This window comes from Geotrypetes seraphini, chromosome 4 (genome assembly GCF_902459505.1).
Source record: "Geotrypetes seraphini chromosome 4, aGeoSer1.1, whole genome shotgun sequence".
NCBI lineage: Eukaryota > Metazoa > Chordata > Amphibia > Gymnophiona > Dermophiidae > Geotrypetes > Geotrypetes seraphini.
The window spans coordinates 140158541-140182380 of record NC_047087.1 but is presented as its reverse complement, the minus strand read 5'-3'; the positions used below and the strand labels follow the sequence as shown (position 1 = coordinate 140182380).

Here is a 23840-nt window from a genome sequence, read left to right as displayed (position 1 = left end):
TTGATTCCACTAATAATGAATGATGTAGAAGTTGTGGACTATCAAATCCTGGAGTAGAGAAAATTCTGTAAAGCAAATTTATGTTCCCTGGAACACCCTTGACAGTTAAAGGCATCTCCCAATTTCTGAAAAGGATTTGTTTAAACAGTTCATGCAATGGCAATTTGAACAGATTTGTGGAAGGTCCATGAAAGTTCAATATATTTAGGAATTCAACATTAAATGAGGCATCGGTCTCACAATTGGTTAATATAAGTGGCAAAGGAGAATTCTTCAGGAGAAGATCTTCTTTTGGGGATAGCTGCACCAACAGACTCAGGATCAGAGAGGGAAAACCCACACTCTGAGTCAGACTTCGAATCCGAGAAAACTTCTGAGAAAAAATTCTAGAAGAAGTCCTGTGATATTTTCAGTACTGGTCCAATGAAGAGGTGGAAATGGATCGATGAAGTTCCTGATGCCTCTTCGAAAGAGGAGGTTGACTAAAAGATGAACTCTGATGTCTTGGTCTGGAACACCTCAATCAATCAATTGATCAATCAATCAATCAATCACAGAAGAAGAGGACTTACGACCCAAAGTAGCAGCTCTTAAGTTTTGAAGGAGAGCATTGTTGAGAAGAAGTAGAACTTCGATGCGAAGAGGATGCCTGGAGGAAGATAGGCGCCGAGACCAGTGTTCCCTCTAAGCGGGCGGGTGTTGTGAGCAAACTTTTTTCACCGTGAGCCAAAAATATCGGGCGCCAGCAAGTTATGAGCCAACTCGCCCGATTCTCCTCTCGCCGCCCTGCCATCTGCCGTACGCCTCTTCCGATCGTGCGCTGTGACGAGAAACGTGTGCGCTGCGATGTAATATTTTGTGCACCAGCGCACGCCAGCGCAGCTTAGCGGGAACACTGGTTCAAATGGTTTTATTTATTTCCCCAAATTTATTTTTGTTATACGCATTGAAAATATTTGATATTGCGTTTAAATCAAAATCTCAATAAACTTGAAACGAGTGCCCGTGAGATTGTGGGAGGGTTAAATACTCAAAACTTAGAAGTTTTTGCTACGCCAGCTTTCTGGTATCTTTACATACAGTGGCGTACCTAGCATATGTAACATCCGGGGCCCATCATTTTTTGGCACCCCCCCCCATCTGTAAGAAAAACATGATTTTTAGTAACAAACCACACGTCACACATGAGTACCTAGGAAAAGGCAGCATCTTACATATTGCAGTGAGCAGTACATCAATACACCCATTGTAAAACTAAACAAGCCAGACCAGCACAGATCAATCCTACACCGTCAATCCTAACAGAAAACCATGTCTTTCGAACACACAGAACACAGAAAACACCTTCGCCTAGTAAGGAATATGTAATCACAAACTAACCCCTCCCTCTTTTACAAAACTGTAGTGTGGATTTTAGCTACGGAGGTAACAGCTCTGATGCTCATAAAATTCTGAGCATCAGAGCTGCTACCACCAAGGCTGGTGCTAAAAACGCTTCACAGTTTTGTAAAAGGGGGGATAAAATAAAAATACATAGACAAAGGTTAAATTGAACCAGCAAGAAGCTGGACTCTGCATACAATGCTTCACAGAAACAGTGACACATGTCTCCTAAAGCAATAAATAAATAGAAATTTTTTTCTACCTTTGTCTTCTGTGGTTTCTCCTTTCCTCATCTTCTTGTAACTCTCTTCCTTCCATCCACTGTCTGCCGTCTCTCTTCCCCTATATGGCATCTTCTCTCCTTCTATGCCCCTTCCAGAAACTGTATGCCTCCCCCTTCCATCTCTCCTTTCACCCCATTGGTCTGGCATCTCTCTCCTCGCCTTCCCTCTCCCACACCTCTCCTCATAGTCTGGTATCTCCCCTTCCCTGATTCTCTGGCATCTCTCTCCTTTCCTTTTCTTCCATCTTTCGCTCCCCCTCCATGCTCTCACATCTCCCCCTTCCTTTTCCCTTAGACTGGCATACCTTCCTCCTATGCTCCAAGCCCTGGCATCTCCTTTAATTCCCTCCCTCATCTTCCTTCTCCCTCCAGCTGGGTACCGCAACACTCTTCCCTGCAGCTCTGCACTTCCCCACAATTGCCATGCTTCGGTTCCTCTTCTTCCTTCCTTCCTCTCCCCCCCCCCCCCCGCGGGACCCTGCGGCACCATCAACTCTTACTCCCTCTAATGTCGGCCCTGCAGCTCCAGACTTCCTCGCACCTTCTCCCCTCCCCCTTTGGATCGCTATTATTTTAAATGTTATAGCCGCGGAGCTGTATCCATCAGTGGAGATGTCTAACCTCGGCCTGCCCCGGAACTCTTACTGCAGCAGCCGCCCGTCTAGGCAGGAACAGGAAGTCACTGTTGCAGTAAGAGTTCCGGGGCAGGCCGAGGTTAGACATCTCCACTGATGGATACAGCTCCGCGGCTATAACATTTAAAATAATAGCGATCCAAAGGGGGAGGGGAGAAGGTGCGAGGAAGTCTGGAGCTGCAGGGCCGACATTAGAGGGAGTAAGAGTTGATGGTGCCGCAGGGTCCCGCGGGGGGGGGGGGGAGGAGGGACCCGCGGGGGGGGGGGGGAGGAAGGAAGGAAGAAGAGGAACCGAAGCATGGCAATTGTGGGGAAGTGCAATCCCCCCAATGCGTCCCCTTACCTTACCGACGCGTGTGTGCGCTGTGAAGAGAAACTTTGCGCTGCGATGTAATATTTTGTGCGCGAGCGCAGGCCAACGCAGCTTAGCGGGAACACTGGCCGAGACATAGAACTTTGACGCCTCTTATAAGATCCCTGAGCAATATTATGATGCTCCAATGGATCGGTGGTATCGGTTCCTTGATGCCTCACAGTAATATGATCAGGTTTTGTTCTGGTACCAAGGGAGTTGAGCGTAGAAGACACATGTCATGCCACCTAAAAACAGTGGCAATCTCCCTGTGAAACAATTCATCAAACTTCTTTCGAAAAGAGTGCACCAGTAGCGATTGCTCAACAGCTGGTATCGTCGGTGCAGCAGGTTGTTTCAGTATGGGTGACCTGGCAGAAGACGCACCCCATATGGGAGAAACAATCTGCAGCTCAGCAGAACGATGATGATTTCTTTGGCCTGCATCAAGAGACTCGATGCTGTCGAGGCTCACCAGCCGGTACTATCGGTGCAGCAGGTTGCCTGGGAGAGGGTGACCTTGACGAGGATGCCCACCTAGGAATAGAGACTGGAAGGTAGGCTGCTGGCCTTCCACTGTCTTTGATAATGACCATGCAACAGGAGCACAGATGCTGTATTCAATAAATATTTAATGAATCAAAAGTTAGCTTACATGATAGGCATCAAAAATGATTACACAGCAGTTGTGCCAAATGGAGGGGACCACCAGAGGTGGTCTGTGAGGTCCCAGTCCGTTCTGCCTCTAATGTCTTGATCTTGATCTTTTATCTCTTAGTCTAGAAAATTACATAGCTACTTTGATTGGTGGATACATAGTCATTCTGATTGGCTTTTAGTTGATATGATTGGTTGTCTTACAAGTAACTCTGGGTCATTACAAAGCTTCAGGTGTTGTCAAAAACAATTTCCCTATCTGCCCTGACAGTGTGTTCTTGGTGCTGAGGTCAAGACTCCCTGGGCATGGACCCCTCCCTCTCCCAGTGGCTTCTCATTTTTCTTCTTTTTGGGGATTGCGTTTATGAGTGCTTCCAGGGTACTGTGTACTTTAGGACATTTGAGTTATTCTTAGCCACCGTTCTACAGGACATGTCATGTTGACCTGTTACAATGACTTATCTTGTGACCCATTACTCTTTTATGGAAATTTCCATAGTAGCTAGCTGTAAGCTGTCAGCATCTGGGTCAGAGATGAAGTATTTTGCAGAAGTGTTCTTTTTGCAGAATCCATTTTCATGCTTTGGCCTGTATTTATTTCAGGCTTTGTCCTGTTAGCACTGTGTCTCTGGGGTCTCATGCTGCTTGCTTATCCTAGGATAAAGGTAGTATTCAAACTGCCAAATTTCTGCTTCTCAATGGCCACGTTTTTGGTCTTGGAGAATAAAAACTACAAGGTCAGCATCTATGAGGCAGACCTGGTTCTTTTTGTTGCATAGAGCTTTTTGGACCCCAGTTCGTTTACAGAAGTTGGATAGCTCTAGGTCCAATAGATGCTGGCATTGTGGTTTAGAAGCTGGGACATTAGACCATTTAATTTTTTTCTGTCCCTATATAAATGCCTTTTGGAAGTTAATTTGGTCCCAAATTAATTCATTGTTAGAAAATCATGTTGCCCTTTCATATGATACTATATTATTTGGTACATCTATGAGATTCAAAAGCCCAATTTCTGCAAATAATAATAAACTTTTATTAATATTGACAGGGGTTGCCATTCAACAGATTACTGGAAATTGGAAAGATTATACTAAACTTAATTATACCTTTTGGTGGAATTCAATATGTCATATTTACAAAATGGAGAGGGTGCTTGCCATGCAACAAGGAAATTATCATAAGTTTAAAAAGATTTGGGGGCCATTGATTACTTATTCTAATGATCAGACATTTTAAACACCTTGGTATTAGATAAGGTATAGGGAGGGTGGGGTTGGGAAAGATAATAATTGCTAATTGTTTTATTATTAATAAACTAGTGTTTAAGCCCGTTAGATTAACGGGTGCTAGATGACCGCCTCTCCTGCTTTTGAACCTGGGCAGAGGCAGAGCCGGGGCGGGAGGGAGTGACGGTGGGAGAGCAATTTCAAAGCCTCGGCAGTGGTGGCTCCTTGACAAATCCGCGCTTACAACGGCCCCACACTCGCGGTCTGGCTGGCTCCCCCACCTAAGCCCTTCGCAGCGGCAGCCCCTCCCGGATCCTTCCCCACGTCCCAAGCCTCTCCAAAGGCTGGCTCCCACGAAAATGGTACCCCTCTGTTCAAAGCCGCGGCGGCAGCCTCCCTCAAGACACATTTCAAATCTGACATATTGTAATCACAAAACAGAAAATAAAATTATTTTTCTTACCTTTTGTTGTCTGGTCATTATTCATATCATGTAGGGGTCCCAGGCTATGGTTGGCTTTTGATAACTCGCTTGCCAGGGCCCCTTCTTTCTTCTTCCCTCCCTCCATCCCGGCAGCTGAAGACAGGCACCTCCCCCCAGTGGTCTGAGACAGGAGGGAGCATCCACAATGCGCAGATAGTGAGTTAGGAGAGGGTCTGAGGGCAAAGAGGGGCTCAACAGCGCACAACCACCTTTCCTTCCCTCCCTCCATCAGGTGCAGTGCAGCTCCACCAATGTTAAAAGGAGCCGCGTTGAAATCGGAGCCCTGCCACTGCCGTAGCACTTTCCCCTCTGCCTTGGTCCCGCCCCTTCTCTGACATATGGGACCGCGGCAGAGGGAATGTGTTATGGTGGCGGCAGGGCTCCAATTTCAAAGCAGCTCCTTTTAACATAGGCGGAGCTGAACTGTACCTGATGGAGGAAGGGAAGGAACGGTGGGCCAAATTTCGGCAACGGCAGGAATTGTTTGGCGGGCCAAATTTTTGTACCCTGTGGGCCACATTTGGCCCATGGACCAGAGTTTGACATGTCTGCTTCATGTCTAGTAAGTACACAGGGCCGGAAGCAAGAGGAGCCGCCACCGCGAAAACCCCCAGCAAGGGAGCCAGCGAGACCGCGAGTGCGGGGCCGTTGCAAACAGCTGACTTCTTCGTCTTCCCCCATTATCTGCACCGCCGTAGTCTCTTTTTTAATTTGGGGAAACCGCCATGCCATTGCTGGAGAGCAGGGAGTGTCGCACACGGAGAGCATGAAGTCCAGCTCTGGCGGTGAGTGGTAGGTGCTGGAAAGTAAGGCTGGGGACTCGCGCATGCGCATTCCTGCAGCCATGGAACTACTGATCATGGAAGCACGCAGATAGGAATGCGCATGCGCGAGTTAGCCTTTTATTATATAGGTTGGGTGGGTGGGAAGGGATTCTTTAAGATTTATAAATTTTAAGGACTATAAGTAAGATTGTCAAGTGATTTGTTAAAAATTTTTCTGATTGATTATTATACACTTGTTGTAAGATTTGAAAATGAATAAAGATTTTTTTTTTAAAAAAACAAACTGCCTGCATTTTAACAAAATACTCGTATTACCTACAGATACTTGCATATTTTGCTGTGGGTATTATTTTTTAATATGGGTAGTTTGATATACAAAACAATGTGTTGCAATCTTCACTCTAATCTGACCTCCAAGAAAGTCTCTGTTGAATGCACACAGTGGATAATTTTCAAATAACCTATATTCAGGGATTTATTTATTCAGTTTTCTATATTGTTCTTCCTGGGGAGCTCAGAATGTTACATGAATTTATTCAGGTAGTCAAGCATTAAAATTTGATATACCACTTCTAAGTCAGTGGTCCCCAAACCTGTGCTGGAGGACCACCAGGCCAATTGGGTTTTCAGGCTAGCCCTAATGAATATGCATGAGAGAGATTTGCATATAATGGAAGTGACAGGCATGCAGATCTGCTCCATGCATATTCATTAGGGCTAGCCTGAAAATCCAATTGGCCTGGTGGTCCTCCAGGACAAGGTTTGGGATCACTGCTCTAAGTGGTCTACATGTTTAAAGTTATAAATTCATGTAACATAATCTATAACAAACAAACATACTGTAACGAGAGGGAAAAGGGGTAGAAAGAAAGTATATGTCGAATAGGATAGAGAGCAATTTAAGGGTAGTACACTGGGAGGGGGTCCGTCTGTGAACTGAGGATGAGAAAAAGTGAATATGTTAAAGGTCAAAGGCATCTTTGTTGAAAAATGTTTTGAATTTTCCTTTGAAACATTCTAATACTGTAATTCTGTAATATTGTAATTCAGTGGGCATTGCATTCCAGAGTGTGGGGGCTGTGACAGAGAAGATTGTTGAATGGGTTGTGCTGAGGAAACAGATCAATGGTATAGTTAGGAAATGTTGAGTGTGCGATCTAAGTGTCTGTCCTGGTGGGCTCACAATCTATCTAATGTACCTAGGGCAATGGAAGGATTAAGTGACTTGCCCAGAGTCACAAGGAGCAGCAAGGGTTTGAACCCACAACCTCAGGGTGCTAAGGCTCTATATCTTTAACCACTGTGCTACATTCTTCCCTCTTAACAGTATCTGAAGCAATTTTCTTTTTTGTTCTGTTTCTTACCTCCCAGATTGATCTTATCTCATCAACAAAGTCCTTGCATAGGCATATTGACAGTGCACAGCTCCCTCGAGAATTTGATGGAAGCTTTCCTTATTGTCACTATGAATGGCTGAACTTCCGCATGGTGAGTAACACCAATGTAGTTATCTTTAAAATCTGTATTTAGTTTGCTTGCTCAAATAAATGTTTGCAGAAAAATTACCCTCTACATGATAGATTTTTTAACTTTTTATTTACATTGCATTATGGATTTTTATAACATCTGTTTTTATTGAAAATGGCTCAGATATTTCATTGCAAAATACAGAAAAGTGTAAAATTTAACAACAAAATATGTTTAGTATATTACAATGAAACTCATAACAATTGTTTGAACATTTCTCAAATTTTATGTAAAATTTGGATATCAGTTGGCATAATGTCAGTACTCTGTCCATCCACCGTGTGTTGGTTTCAATGCCTTTACCTGGACAAACAGGCAGTATAGTCTCACAACTGGGTGACATTATCCACAGAACCCAGTATGGACAATGCAAATGTGTACCGTCACTTGAAACTTTTTGCAAGTCTTGAGACTGCCCATACAGTGCATGTGCCGGTGCCTTCCCATCCAATGTCAGCTCGTGGGACCAACAGGTATCAGTTTTTGACGGAGCTGAGAAGCTATGTTCTTTTGGAGTTCTCCAAAAGCGCATTAAACTTCAGTTTTTTGTGCCTTCCCAATCTTGTTTTCTTTATTATTTTCATAGTTTTTTCTTTTTCTTGTAAAAAGTTTCATTTTTTCCACCTTTAATTTTTTTCAGACATTTGGGCCACTCAATGCCTGCTCACAGGCCGGGAATATCAACCCTTTTTTGGATTTAAATTTACTCAACCTCCCTAGACCATTGAGTCCTTTGATCATGCATTGGCAGTCTTACTCTCTATGTCAATGCCTCAAGGATGCTGGCCTTGGGCCTAACCCTTGGTAAACTAAATGACCAAAGTGGTCAGAGTGACCGGAGAGTCCAAGAAGGATTAGTGTACTCGGCAGTAACCGGTGGTGACTAGTACTGACCAAAGTGGTCAGAATGCTTGTGAGGACTCGGCCTACACTCTTGAATAGGCAGTGAGCAACCAGAGTGACCATGAGAACTCAGCCTACACTCTCAAGTAGGTAGCTAGCAACCAGAGTGATCGTGAGGATTCAGCCTACACTCTTGAGTAGACGGTGAACGACCAGAGTGACCATGAGGATGTGGCCTACACTCAAGTAGGCAGCGAGTGACCAGAGTGACCGTTGGCCTACACTCTCATCAACCCATAACTTAAGCACTTCTGCCTTCTCAAGAAAACATTTCTAGCACTACACCATGAAAAACCTCCAAAAATGGCAATTTACATGTCAGACCTTCCCTACTTACCATTATGAAACTTTAAAAAATGTGTAATCAAAATGTCCTGGGCCCGATCCTCTTTAACATCTTTATAAGAGACTTAGCAGAAGGGCTGCGAGGTAAAATGACATTATTCGCAGATGACGCCAAACTGGGCAATGTAGTGGGCAAAAGCACAACGGAAATAGATTCAATGCCCGACAACATGATGCACGACCTACTACTACTGGAGCGCTGGTCTAGGTCCTGGCAACTCAGCTTCAATGCCAAAAAATGCAAAGTCATGCACCTGGGCAGCCAAAATCCATGCAAGACTTACACCCTTAATGGTGAGATCCTAACAAAAACTGAAGCAGAACGAGACTTAGGGGTGATCTCAATGAGAACATGAAGACTGCCAATTAAGTGGAGCAAGCTTCATCAAAGGCAAGGCAAATCATAGGTTGCATACGCAGGAGTTTTGTCAGCCGTAAGCCTGAATTCATTATGCCATTGTATAGATCCATGGTGAGGCCCCACCTGGAGTACTGTGTACAGTTCTGGAGGCCGCATTACCGTAAGGATGTGCGGAGACTTGAGTCGATCAAGAGAATGGCCACCAGGATGGTCTCAGGACTCAAGGATCTCCCGTATGAGGAACGGCTGGATAAATTAAAGCTATACTCTCTCGAGGAACGCAGAGAGAGGGGTGACATGATCGAGACATTCAAGTATCTCATGGGCCGCATCGAGGTGGAAGAAGTTATCTTCTTTTTCAAGGGTCCTGCAGCAACAAGAGGGCATCTGTGAAAATTCAGGGGCGGGAAACTGCACGGGGACACCAGGAAATTATTTTATACTGAAAGGGTAGTTGATCGCTGGAATAGTCTTCCACTCCAGGTCATTGAGGCCAGCAGCGTGCCTGATTTTAAGGCCAAATGGGGCAGACACGTGGGATCTATTCACAGAGAAAGGTAGGGGAGGGTCCTTGGGGTGGGCAGACTAGATGGGCCGTGGCCCTTATCTACCGTCTATTTCTATGTTTCTATGTATTTTATTTCCCATACGTTATATGAACCTCTTTATTTGTAAATCACCTTGAACCTATTCTGCATAAGTGCAATACAGAAATTCAGATTAGATTAGATTAAGTGGTGTACCTGATGCAATAGGACCATCTCGGCCACTTATCTGCATAACTGGTGTGTTCAGTGTCTTAGTCCTGACCACTATGCAGACTCTTGTCAGTGCTGCTCCAATCTTCAAAATGATCACTAAAGACTGGACAGCTCCAATTTGAAAAAATTTTCGGTGCAACATAAGGAGCATCGAGAATGTCTACTATCTGTTGTTTGTTCCCCCATTTTATTTTATATTTTTAGCTTTTTTAATTGTACAACTTTTTGAATGTTATGATAAGTGTTTAATGAAATTTTTAATAAACTATGAAACTATGTCTGCAACCTCTGACATGAAAATGCAAAGACCATCATAATCATCGAAGCTGGCACTAACATCAGCCCTTCAATCGATGTTGTCATCATCACTGCTGCTGCCCTCAGAATCACATGGTAAATGACTAAGAAGTGTAAGCTTCCTTCTCCATCTAGGCATGCATTGGCATCCCAAAGTACTTTGGCGTCTTCTCTAGTGTCCACTCCATCAACACATTCTAAGCGTTGATGCACTGAGGTAAGGTCACCTTCTTTACAAATGGTGTCTCATCGAAGGCATGCCTTATCGAGATCACCAATGCCTCAACACCCAACTCTACCATCAGTGTTGATATATACCACGTTACTGGTGCCTTCTCAGCTTCTTCAAGCCAAGTACCCCATAAAGTCTAACAAATATCCCCCAAGCTCCACCCCAGACTCACCCAAACTCCGCCCCAGACCCCACCCCCATAATAAGAGTACTAATTGTAATGCAATTTCTTCCATTAATTTTTCATAAACACACAATATAAAAGTGCAGTTTAAGATTGTTGCGATTATACATCAGACATTGTTTCATGCTTCCCCAAAGATCTTACAAGAATTCTTTGAGATCTATAAACCGAGAGGAGAGCTTAGAGATGTAAATGGGATGAAATTAAGGGGTCCTTTTATCAAGGCGCGGTAGGAGTTTAATGCGTGGAATACCGCGTGTTAAACCGCCTGCCGCGCTAGTCGCTAATGCCTCCATTGACGAGGCGTTAGTTTTTTGGCTTGCTGCAGAGGTTTTTTAAAAAAAATAAATTTTTTTATTCATTTTACATCTTACAACAAGTGTATTATAAAATAGCAATTAAACTTATACAATATCACTTGATTCTCTATCAATTTAACTTAAATCACAATATTTAAACCCTCCCTTCCAACCCTACTAATTCATATGTAGTACCTATATCATATAATATATTGTATATTCTGTCCTACTAATCTAATCATTTAATATCAAATCAGAAATCCCCCCCCATACTTTGCAATTATACCTATTAGGGAAAAATGATAATCTAATAAATACTCATTACAATTTTATATTAATGGCCTCCAAACCTCCTGAAAGTTATTAAAATTACCTTTCTGCAAGGCTAACATTCTTTCCATCTTGTATATATGACATAATGAATTCCACCAAAAGCTATAATTTAATCTATTCAAATTTTTCCAATTAAATGTAATCTGCTGAATGGCAACTCCTGTCATAAGTAATAGCTTATTATTCTTTGCAGAAATTTGACTTTTCTTCCTCATTGACATTCCAAATAATATAGTATCATAGGATAGAGCCACAAGATTTGCTGCGGAGGTTAGCGCATGATGAAATGTCCGATGTGCTAACGCCCGTAGCGTGCCTAGATAAAAGGAGCCCTAAGTTTGGAGGGTAGAATGTTAACTATGCATGCTAGGATTGGAGCATCAGTGATATCTGTGGCTGGCGTAGAATTATGGAATGCCTTGCCTGAAATCCTGCGGTTTTGTGTGGGGAGGATGAATTTTAAGAAAATGCTGAAAACTCAATTATTTGCCAATGCCTTCTTATACTAAGGTATATTTCAGTTGATAATCGCCTTTTAGAATTCTTTTGACAGCAATGCATGATTTAAAGCTTGATTGCATTTCTGAATTGATTGAATTTGTGCTCTATCCCTGTTTATAAAGGGACGATTAATGATTTTGTTTAGACATGTCTTTGTTATATGTGGTAATTGCAGGAAAACAAAATTTTATGTGATATGGAAACTGCATACAGGTAGGTGTATGCGGTATATAAATTTTTAAAGAAATAAAAATAAATAATCTTATTAATACATAATGGTAACCACAAAATTAAAAAAAAGCACACTATACGCAGAGATTATATTCATTATTTTTTTTCAGAGGTCAAGGCAATGACTTTAAAATATGCAATGTCACCTCAGTAACAACTATTTAGACAAATATAGTGCAAAATATAGACAGCAAATATAAATTCTCAAAACTGACACATTTCGATCACTAAATTGAAAATAAAATCATTGTTTGGTGATTTCATGAGTCTTTAGTTGCACTTCCTTCTGACTGTGCATCCAATATTTATTTATTTCTGTCTCCTGCACGCTTCCTCTCTTCTGGACCGCATTCCCTTCCCCAACCAACATCTCCCTCTGTTCCTCCATGAGTCCAACTTTCTTCCTTTCTCCTCCACCCCTATTGGCAATGTCTTCCTCTCTCTCTCACTGTCCATCTGTTTTTCTCTCATTCCCTCCCTTGCTGCAAAGGGAGTGGGGAGAGAGAGATCCAGGGTGCATCTCTCCCACCCCCTCTACTGCCACATCCAACATTTCTCCTTCTCTCATCGCTGGATCATGTGCATTTTTCACCACTACCCACTAGCCCCATGCCCATTTCTCCTTCTATCACCTCTCTCCAGCAGCATGCCACATCTATCCCTCCATCACTATGTTTAACATTCCTTCCCCTTGCATCCCCTTCAATCTGTCCCTCTGTTCCCTCTCCACCACCATATCCAACATTTCTTCCTCTCATCCTGCTATGTCCCATGCATTTCTACCTCACTCCTCACTCTCTCTCTATGCTCAATTTTCCTCTTTCTTCATTTTCCCATGTGTACCATCTCTTTCCCTCTGGCCAACAATTCTCCCTTTCTATTCCCTCCCTCCCTCCTATATCCCAAGTTAATGTACCTTCCTCTCTCCCTTTTGTGTCCCATGTTCATGCTACCTCCCTTCCTTCTGTGTCCCTAGTTTGTGCTCCCCTCCTTTCCTTCCAGCCTTTGTCCCAAATTTGTGCCCCTCCCCCCTCCTTTTTCCCTTTGACCCACAATCATGTCCCCTCTCTCCCTTACTTGCTCGCTCCAGGGCTGCACTTGATCACTTCAGGACCGTCCAGCTGGGCTGCACTTTCCAGCTTTCAGCTGCACAGTGACACATCGTGGGCAGCAGCTCTTATACGCTGCACATGGCTGACCCATAAGCCTTCCCTCTGATGTCAGAGAGAAGGCTTCCAGGTCAGTCACATGCAGCGGGACTTGGGTGTGATCTTAAGGTGGTCAAACAGGTTGAAAAGGTGATGGCAAAAGCTAGGAAAAGGTATGGCCAGTAGAAAAAAGGAGGTATTGACCTTCCTGCACCACCTGTGAAGCAGAAAGCAGCAGGATCGCGAGGTCAGCTATCCCTGAGCTGCTTGGGCGCTGCTTCCTGCGCCGCGTTCCCGCCCCTCCTCTGACGTCAGAGGAGGGGCGGGACCGCGGCGCAGGAAGCAGCGCCTAAGCAGCGCAGGGATAGCTGACCTCGCGATCCTGCTGCGGCTGCTTCATAGGTGGTGCAGGAAGGTCAGTGGGGCGAGCGGTCCTTCGGGGGTGGTGGGGACTGAACGGCAAGGCCGGGAGCATAGGTAGTGCTGCTTCATAGGTGGTGCGGGGAGGCCAGGGGGGCGAGTGGTCCTTCAGGGTGGGGCGGGTGGGCAGGCAGGCAGGCCTTCAAGGGGGGGGGGACAGGCCTTCGGGGGGGGGGGTGTGTGCAGACCTTCAATGGGGAGGGACAGGCCTTCAAGGGGGGGGCAGGCAGGCGTTCAAGGGGGGACAGGTCTACAAGGGGGGACAGGTCTACAAGGGGGTGGGCAGGCCTACAAGGGGGTGGGACAGGCCTTCAGGGGGGGTGCAGGACTTCAGGGGGGGTGCAGGCCTTCAAGGGGGGGACAGGCCTTCAAGGGGGGACAGGCAGGCAGGCCTTCAAGGGGGAGACAGGCCTACAAGGGGGGGGGACAGGCCTACAAGGGGGTGGGACAGGCCTTCAAGGAGGGGACAGGTCTTCAGGGGGGTGCAGACCTTCAAGGGGGGGGACAGGCCTTCAAGGGGGGACAGGCAGGCAGGTCTTCAAGGTGGGGGGATAGGCCTACAAGGGGGAGGGACAGGCCTTCAAGGGGGGGCAGGCCTACAAGGGGGTGGGACAGGCCTTCAAGGGGGTGGGACAGGCCTTCAAGGAGGGGACAGGTCTTCAGGGGGGTGCAGGCCTTTGTGGGGTGCAGACCTTCAAGGGGGGGGACAGGCCTTCAAGGGGGGGACAGGCAGGCAGGTCTTCAAGGTGGGGGGACAGGCCTACAAGGGGGAGGGACAGGCCTTCAAGGGGGGGCAGGCCTACAAGGGGGTGGGACAGGCCTTCAAGGGGGGTGCAGGCCTTCAAGGGGGGACAGGCAGATCTTTAAGGGGGGACAGGCCTTTGGGGGGGACCCTGGTTTAGAAGTACACGGAGGGAAGGGAGTGTTCAAAGAGACGTGCATATGCCAAACTTTGGGGGGGGGATGAAGAAATAATGGGTCTGAAAATAGAGGAGAGGGAGAGAAATGATGGACCATGGGATTTAGGGAGAGAAGGAACTGAAAGAGAAATTGGACACAAGGGATGGTGTGGAGGAGGGATAGAGATACTGGATAGGAGGGTAATTGGGAAAAGAAAGATGGTGGACTCTGGGGTGGTGGGGAAGGAGGGAGAGATGCTGGATGAAAGGGTAGTTAAGAAAAGGTGGATCTGTGGAGGGAGATGAAAAAAAGGAAAGATACCAGACTTCCTGGGAGGGAAGGGAAATGGAAAGGGAGGACAGAGTTGGCAGATGGATGGTTAGCACGCAGAAAGAAGAAAGAAGGAGACCCTGGCAAGCAAGTTATCAGAAGAAAACCAGAGCCTTGGACCAACAAGATTTGAAATATAACCAGCCAACAAAAGGTAGAAAAATTAAATTTATTTTCTGTTTTGTGATTATAATATGTCAGATTTGAAATGTGTATCCTGACAGAGCTGGTGTTGGACTGCAAACGTGAGCTAGGATTTAACAGAGAGAGGAAAAGTCCTTTTTGTTTCTTTATTTTTTTATTTTTTTTAATGTTTAAATCTGTTTTATTAAAATTTTTCAAAAGAACATGTGAATACAAAATAGAAGCCAGACAATAGCAATGTACAAAAAAACCTCATCAACCAAACCCTCCCCCCCTTCCTCCCCCCCCCTAGGAACAGTCATTGTATGAAACAATCAGGTGAGTATTCAATCAAGCAAACGTGCCCTCACAATGGGTGTTAAAGTAGAACAAAATGGCCTCCAGCAACGAAGGAACAAAGTACCCTGCTTAGAATGTAAATCAGGAATGGCCTGGCGTTCATATCCCACCATATGAATCATATGAATCCGCCAGTGAGAAACAGTAGGTGTTTGTGGCGATAACCAGCATTGTAAGATGGTCTTTATACCTACAATTATGGCCCGTTGAACAAAAGCATTCATACCTGGTCTAACCGGGACCAGAGAGAACTTTAAAGTAAAAAGAAAAGGCACTGTAGGTGTCCAAGAGCACTTCCAGAGGGACTGGATCAAGAGGCCTATGCGCCTCCAATAAGCCCGAATACCAGGGCATAACCAAAACATGTGCCCAAGGGTTGCCCTAGGAGCATTACACTTGGAACAGCACGTAGAAGGGCTAAGACGTGCTCTATAGGCGCGCACAGGGGCAAAGTAGGCACGCACCAGAAATTTGTAATAACGTTCCCTCTCCACCGCTGCGACCATGACAGAGGACCCCAATTTAAAACTCCGCTTTAACATGGATGCTGACACTGTCACTTGTAAGTCCAGAGACCAGGCACTGGCCAAAGCAACATAGTCTAACTCCCCAGCCAGCTCTTGAAGAAAGCGATGGTGAAAACGAAGCGGAGTGGGATCTTGCGCCGTTAAGCAAAAGGATTCAGTCAATTTATCCTGCACCTCCTCTGTTAAAGCCTGTGAGGGAAGGGATTGTACATAATGCAAAAGTTGTCCATAACTCAACCAATCATTGGATGATAATAGCCGAGACTCCTGCAGCATCTGGAATGTTTGTAGTGTACCATCCGGTTGCAATACTTGAGACAGATAAAACACACCATGCCGAGTCCAGGAGGATGAAGTGCCTAAACCAAGACCCGGTGAAAAATCCCCATTACCCAAAATAGGTAAACACGGTGTCACATCAAACCGAACGTGCAATTGTGTGCATATTTGTTTCCAGATTTTACGCACCGGGAATAAAAATAAATCCCCATAATGGTGTGCACGCAATGGTAGATGCGGGACATGTATTAAGTAACTAAAGTGAAATGGAGCAAAAGCTTGGCATTCCACCCCAGTCGCTGAAAAGTGAGAGGTCGTACAAAACCAATCGTTCAAATGACGAAGTTGGCAAGCTATGTTCATTCTCCCCAGACGCAACAACCCTAAACCCCCCTGAGCAATGGGTAAAGAAAGAGTACGAAGGGGAATCCGTGGACGTTTACCACCCCATAAGTACTCTGATAGTGTTTTATGTAACGCCCGAAGGTGACGGCGCTGTAGGAGCAAAGGTAAAATCTGCAAAAGGTATAGCCACTGGGGAATAATCATCATATTATAGAGGGCTATTTTACCCAGGAGAGTTAATGGATATGAGCGCCAAGCACGTAACCTTTGTCCCGTGCGCTTAAGCAGAGGCATAACATTAAGCATATATAACTGAGCCAAATCCTGCGGGATCAAAACCCCGAGATAACTTAAAGGTGTAGAAGTCCATTCCAAAGGGAAGGACCCAATCCAAGAAGTCCGGACCACTTCCTGTAATGGAAGGACTAAGGATTTCTGCTTGTTCAGAGTAAGACCGGAGAATAGATGAAACTCGTCTAATATCTCAAGTGCCCGAGGTAGGGATGTTTGGGGGTGGGCCAATGTCAACAGGATATCATCAGCAAAAGCCAAGACCCGGAGTTGAGAAGAGCCCTCCTGCAGCCCTGCCAAAATATCATCCCTTTGAAGCGTCCTTATAAGGGGTTCCAAATAGAGCAAAAATAGTAAGGGTGATAACGGGCAACCCTGACGAGTCCCCCTACCAACCTTAAAGGGCTTTGTGAGAATCCCATTGACCAAAATAGACGCCGTAGGAGAGAAATACAAGGCTCGCAATGCAGATAAAAACCACCCTCCTATACCCACATATTCCAGGACCAAAAAAAGATAAGGCCAAAGGACTTGGTCAAAGGCCTTGGCAGCATCGAGACTGACTAAAATGCCGAGGGTGTCCGAGGCTTGCGCCCTGGCCATTGCCAGTAGTGCCCGGCGAACATTAAGAACAGAGTGACGACCCTGAACAAAGCCTACCTGCGCCGGAGAAATAATATGAGGTAAAAGGGGTGTTAAACGATTAGCCAGCAAGCGAGACAGAATTTTTATATCTACATTGAGTAATAAAATTGGTCTGTAGGAGTCAACCATATCTTTAGGTTTCTGCGGCTTGGGAAGTAATGTGATGGTGGCAGAGTTTGCAAAATCTGGGAAGGCCCCAGTTTCCATAGCTGCCTCATAATAGCTCAGCAACGAGTCACAGAGCTGAGGGGACAACTTCTTAAAAAATTCCGTCGAAAACCCATCCGGGCCGGGAGCTGTGCAAGAACGTAAGTTTTTAATTGCCCTTTGGATTTCCACGCCCTGTATAGGTCTTTGCAAGGTTTCCCGCTGTCGGTCTGTAAAGCGAGGTAAGCCAGCGTCTTCTAGATAATCCAGAATATCGGGGCCACAGTAAGGACCAGGACTCGAATAAAAGGTAGAAAAATGCTGATAAAAGGCATCTGCAATATCCATCGGTTTAGTATGATAACTAGCTGGGCCCTGTCGGATTTTTGAAATATATCTAGATTCCTGCCAGTTCTTAGTTAGGGACGCCAACATCCGACCCGGTTTATTCCCGTAACGATAAAATTTATATTTACGATAAATAAGAGAGCGTTTAACACGATCGTGGAGTAACACATTAAGAGACACCTGTGCCGAGTGAAGTTCATTTCGTAGTACAGCGGTAGGGGTTCGGAGGTAGGCCGCTTTCAAAGAAGAGCACTGGCGCGCCAGACTAATAATGCCTGCCGAAATGCGTTTGTTCTGTGCCGCCACATAGGCTATTATCGCCCCCCTAAGAACAGTCTTAGCGGTTTCCCAAAATAGACCCGAATTAGTACGATGCTGGGCGTTAGTGAACAAGTAATCCTCCCAGCGATTTCGGAGATATTCCCAAAAGGTGGGATCGTCTTGAAGATAAGATGGGAAACGCCACCTACGCGAACCCAGAGGGGACAATACCCAAGCCACATCTACCCATATTGGGCAATGATCAGATATCTCCAGTGGTCCTATGACAGCCTTAGAAACACGCGTAAACAGGGATTCCGATACCAATAGATAATCTAAGCGAGAAAAGGACCCATGAGCTCGAGATTGGTGGGTGTAATCCCGCTCTGACGGGTGGAGAAGGCGCCAAGGATCTACCAGGCCCAAAGACTGACAAAGAAAAGGAATGCCTTTAGTCAGATTAGAAGAAGAAGGTTCCACAGAGCTAGAGCGATCAAGAGTAGCGTTCATTACCTGATTAAGATCTCCAGCTATAATCAGGGGCTGCGATGTGTCTTGGAGACCCAGTGTCACCAGAGACTCAAAAAATTCTTGGGAGTAAGTGTTGGGCCCATATACATTCAGCAGCCGAAACTCGGTACCCTGAATAGAAACATGTACAAGTAGATATCTACCCAAAGGGTCCTCAGAAATTGATGTTATGGAGCATTGTAAACCTTTGCGTACTAATAAACAGACTCCCGCACGTTTCCCAGAGGAAGATGCGGAATACACTGAGCCCACCCAGCCCCGTCTTAACTTTTGGTGTTCTTCCGGGGACAGTTTAGTTTCCTGTAAACACGCCAGATCCGCCCGATGGTGTTTTATCTGCCTCAAAAGTTTAGTGCGTTTCACTGGAGAAGTAATGCCGGATACATTCCACGAAAGGATACGGAGGGAGTGTTCACCCAGGGTCATAACACAAACTGCTAAAAACAAGGCAAATTAAGTGTCGAACACCTGGGTGCCCAGCCCCGCCCAAGTGTGCAGTGTTAACCCAAGCACAAAAAAGAATACTCACAAATCGCATACATAGCTTTCACAGAAAAATAATAAAAAACCAACACATCATACCAGTAGACTGTTCCCAACCCAGTATCCCCCCTTCACCCAAACCCCAAAGAGACCCAAAAACACACCCTGAAAAGAGTGTGCTAGAGGTCCAAAATGACACCCCACAGGACCGCGCCCCTCCGAGCAACAGTAAAAAATCACCAGTGTCAAACAATGAAAACATACTTTGAGAGATCAACAAAATCAATGTTCAAACGATATAGAGCCACACGGACGTGTGCATAAAGCCCTGGTTCTCAGGAAAATGTCACGGAGGCTCCAAGGAAGATCTTAGAGTTTTATTAATGTAGTCAGCAGCCTCAGAGGCCACTGTGAACAGGTGCCAGGAGCCCTCCTAATGTATCTTCAGGATGGCAGGATATATGAATTGAAAACGATGCTTGTGTTCCACCAATTTGGAGCAGAGGGGATAAAAGGCCTTCCTTCGTTCTGTAAGGGCAGCGGAATAATCCTGACTAATCCGAATGTTAGTGCCACGAAATTGTAAGGCGTCACGCTTGGCACGGTACTGTCGGAAAATTTCCATTTTATGTCTGTAGTTCAGGAACTTGGCCAGCACCACCCGAGGCCTGGAATCCCGGGCCGGACGAGCGCCTAGACGGTGAGCGCGCTCCAGGCAGAGAGGACCCAAGGAAGCTGTGTCGGGGAACTCCAGTTCCAGCCAGCCTTCCAACTCAGCTAGCAAATGAGCATCCGGGATATTTTCAGGAATGCCCAAGAAACGAAGGTTCCCCCGGTGGGAACGGTTCTCAAGATCGTCTAGTTTAGCCGCCTGCAACTGAACTGTTTCTTGTAGGGCCGCAAGGTCCAGCTCATGAGAGTTGATGGTGTCCTCTGCTGTGGAGACTCGCTGTTCGAGCTCAGTCGTTCTGGCCGCGGTATCAGTAAGTAGCTGCTCCAGATGGTTCATTTGGGTAGTTAGAGTGTCCAGCTGTGGACCCAGAACCTGTGCCACCGCCACCTTGATGTCATTCAGCGCCGCGGCCATGAACTCCGACACCGCAGTTCCGGGTGCGGCCGCTATTTTGGCCGCGTCGGGGCTCGCTCGCTCCTTTTCTTTTTGAGCCGATTTCATTCGTGCCGTTTCCTGGGATCGCGTTAAATACTTGTCCATGGGATCCCCAGCCAGTTGCAAACAAGCTGTGCCGACCAAAAGCGCCAATTAGCCCAAGAACCGTATAGTTTGAGGAGCGGGGTCCCGGAGCCGATCAGGAACGTGTCCTCACCCCCTCATAGCGTCACGTGACCTCTCGTTTCTTTATTTTATTTACACCACAGTGCCAGTGTGGTTAGGAGAAGCCAAAGGGGGTGAAAAAGCTATAAAACCCACCAGGAGTTTTGAAAAAAATCACCCAACTGGGCAGGAAAATCGAATTGAAAAACCAATTCAATAGGCTGAATCGAATCGAAATTTTTTTCCTGAATCTGGCAGCATTAGTTTGCGCTACTGCCTTAGACTTTAGGACCTGGGATTGGGGAGAGATGACATCCTCAGTACTTTATAATGCAAGTGAAACGAGGATTTGGTCAGACTTTTGAAGGGTCTGCAGAAAAAAAATATTGTATAGGCCGGGGACATGAAACAGCAGGAAATGGGAACTTTTCTTTCTTCTATTTTTGTGAATGGAAAGGCTGAGGATGTCAGAGAGTTCAGTTAAAATATGTGCTTTATAAGAAAATATAATAATGTGTTTTATAAAGTTTATAGCAGAGCTGGACTACCCAGTGAGGTGTTTCTAGTGGTGGTGGTGGCAGCGTGTCAATGTGTTGAGAGGAAGAGGTGGTCTGGGAAATTCTGCTGAGCAAACTCCGGGCCCATTTCCACCCCCCAGTTAGTCCACTCCACTCAATTGGTTCACACACTGAGTGGGTCTTTGGGTGTTGTGTTGGGATCTCTTCCAGTGGTTTATCAGTATCTCCTTCTGGTCCAAGGAAGGAAACTTTGTTATCCTTAGCATTGACCTACAGAATATGTTTGTAACAGCGCTGCTTGTGTGGCATTAGGCTATGTAGTGATCGAAAGAAAAAAACAGACCTTTGCACATTTTTGCACTATATGGTGGGTGTATGAGGAGATTCACATTTCCTGCACAGCTAAGTCCATGTAAAGTTACCTTGTGCTGTATTTGACATCTAGCAAGGTCTCTGTTTGAAAGGAAAGATCTAAACTTAAAAATGAAGTGGCCAGAAGTTATGGTAAAAGCAGATAGTGTAGCTGGTTTTAAGAAAGATTTGGACAAATTCCTGGAGGAAAAGTCCATAATCTGTTATTAAGACATGGGGGAAGTGTCTGCTTGCCCTGGATCGGTAGCATGGAATGTTGCTACTCTTTGGGTTTTGACCAGGTATTAGTATCCTGGATTGGCTACCATGAGAATGGGCTACTGGGCATGATGGACCATTGGTCTGACCCAGTTAGGCTATTCTTATGTTATGTTCTCATCTGTAGGGGCCTTTGTTTTCACTTCTTATTTTAATGTATTTTTTTTCTGCAAACTTATCAGTGTTTTTTATAATGGGAACAAAAATGGAAGAGAATTAATGTGTGTGGGATGAGGGGGTAACTAATTTCTTCAGCTAAATAATTCAATCCACTTCAAACAGACATAGGAGAACTCACGCACCATTCACACACCCTCCAACCAAAAACGTCAAAAGAAAAAAACTGTTCGACAATCTCCTAGCCATTCGAGCTGCAACACTCGACCCCCAACCCTACAACCAATTGACATCGACCACATACTGCAAAACCTTCAAAAAGAAATAAAAACCCTTCTATTCAAAAATCACATAAAACCGAACTAACACAATCAGAACTGTCCCAAGTATCACCTGCAACTACTCCATATGTACTTCTGATGTCATGACAATTCAGACATAATTTATGTTATGTTATGTTTGGAATATAAGAAAATTTTCACTGCCTGTTTCTATTCTGACCATTTATTCCGTTTCATGGTCATTACAAAAAATATTTTTTTACATGGGGGGGGTATCAAAAAATGATGGGCCCCGGGTGCCACATACCCTAGGTACGCCACTGATTAGTACGATGAGTGAGGTGATTAAATTTGCAGATGATACGAAGTTATTCAGAGTAGTGAAGACAGGGGGATTGCGAATATCTGCAGCATGACATAATCAGGCTTGAGAAATGGGCATCAACATGACAGATGAGGTTCAGCGTGGATAAGTGTAAAGTGATGCATGTCGTTAACAAAAATCTCATGCATGTTGTCACACCCGTGCTCTGGCGCTGCGTTGCGAGCACCGGGATCGTGACACAAGACTCTGGCCCGACATGTCCCTCACTACCGAAGGACCCTTCAGGACTTTGCTTGGCTTATGAACAGCCTAATAAGGGCATGCAAGACAAAAGACTGAGGCAGAATGTAATCAAACAAAGGGTTTTATTATGTTCACTGGTTGCATTGAACAAAAGAAATATGCTTCAGCTCAGCAGACTTCAAAACCAAGCCCTCAAAACTATGAGGCAGAACACAAGCTGTTCAAACAGAGTAAAACTTTAAAAAACTCCAGTGTCCAGGTTTTTGGGTGTGTCCCACCTTAACATACAGTCCCACTGCCTCTGGACTTTGTTAGCAAAATCTATAAACATTCCTGTTCACCTGGGCAGTTTCGGATTTAGTAACTTTCACTGAGCTGCTTCAGTTCCAGCAGCTGTGGCATTTCCAAGGCATGAAAAATCCAGACCATAAACAAACTTTTTTTTTTTAGGGAGAACACAGGCTCCAGGCCCTCCTGCCAGACCCGCCTGTATTTTTTATTTAAATCATTTTTATTAAACACCACAAGTAACAATACATAACACAACAAAAAACAGATTTTCAAGCATAATTCAACTCCAATCCCCTTTCCCCCCAACCTCCCACCCCCCCACCACCCACCCCACCCGGGTAGCAGCAGCGGCAACCAACTCAGAGTATGGTAGCAAAAAGAATAAAACAAGGAGTAAACAAACTAAGTATCCCAAATTTGACTTTGAACATAAGGAGTGAAAGTTAAACTAAATGACTTCCAACATTGAAAGAACAACCGGCCCGCTTTAGCAGACATGTCCACAATGTCTTTGCGTTCCAGTAACATTTGCTGTAACATTAATGCTCTCCACTGGGGGATAGAAGGAGGTTGCGGTGAAAGCCACTGTAACAGAATACATTTCCGTCCCAGCAACACAGTCTTCCGAAGAAAGGCCGCACAGCCCGGTCGAGGCGGGTGAAAACGAATCTGTAGGGTGAAAAGAAAACTGGGATGTAGCCTCCAGGAGCAACGCCAAAGCTGTGCCATAGAGAACACCAACTGTATCCAAAAAGAAGACACAAGGGGACAAGTCCAGAACATTTGCCCAAAAGATGCCATAGGGTGTGCACATTTACCACAGCAATGTCCCAAGCTGATCCCCATCACATGAGCTCTCTTAGGTGTATAGAAAGCATGTATTAGGAACTTATAATTTCTCTCCCTCTCCACAGAGGACAAGGTGGAAGCAGTCCCCAGACGGATACCCTTACGGAGCATATCGTCGGAAATAGGTATCTGAAGATCAGCCGACCACTTCTGAGCCAGAGTAATAAAATCCAATTTGCCTGAGAGTTCTTGCAAAAACTTGTGATAAAATTTTAATGGTATGGGCTCCTGAGCTGTGAGGCAAAGAGCCTCCTGCAACCTGTCCTGAACATCCTCCAGCACCACCACTGGAGTCAAGGCCTGCAGATAATGTTGAAGTCGTCGATAAGCAAACCAATCTGTTGGTAGGAGACGGAACATCGTCTGAAGGTCAGCAAAGGAAACAGGAAGACCAGC

General features: G+C 45.4%; 1 protein-coding gene across 1 annotated transcript in view; it reads left to right on the top strand.

The window, feature by feature from the left end:
- PLEKHG4 (pleckstrin homology and RhoGEF domain containing G4) overlaps positions 1-23840 on the top strand; it is a 517593-nt gene that overhangs the window by 170490 nt on the left and 323263 nt on the right. The window contains 1 exon segment of the mRNA XM_033942931.1: positions 7177-7293. Coding sequence (XP_033798822.1) covers positions 7177-7293 — 117 coding nt within the window.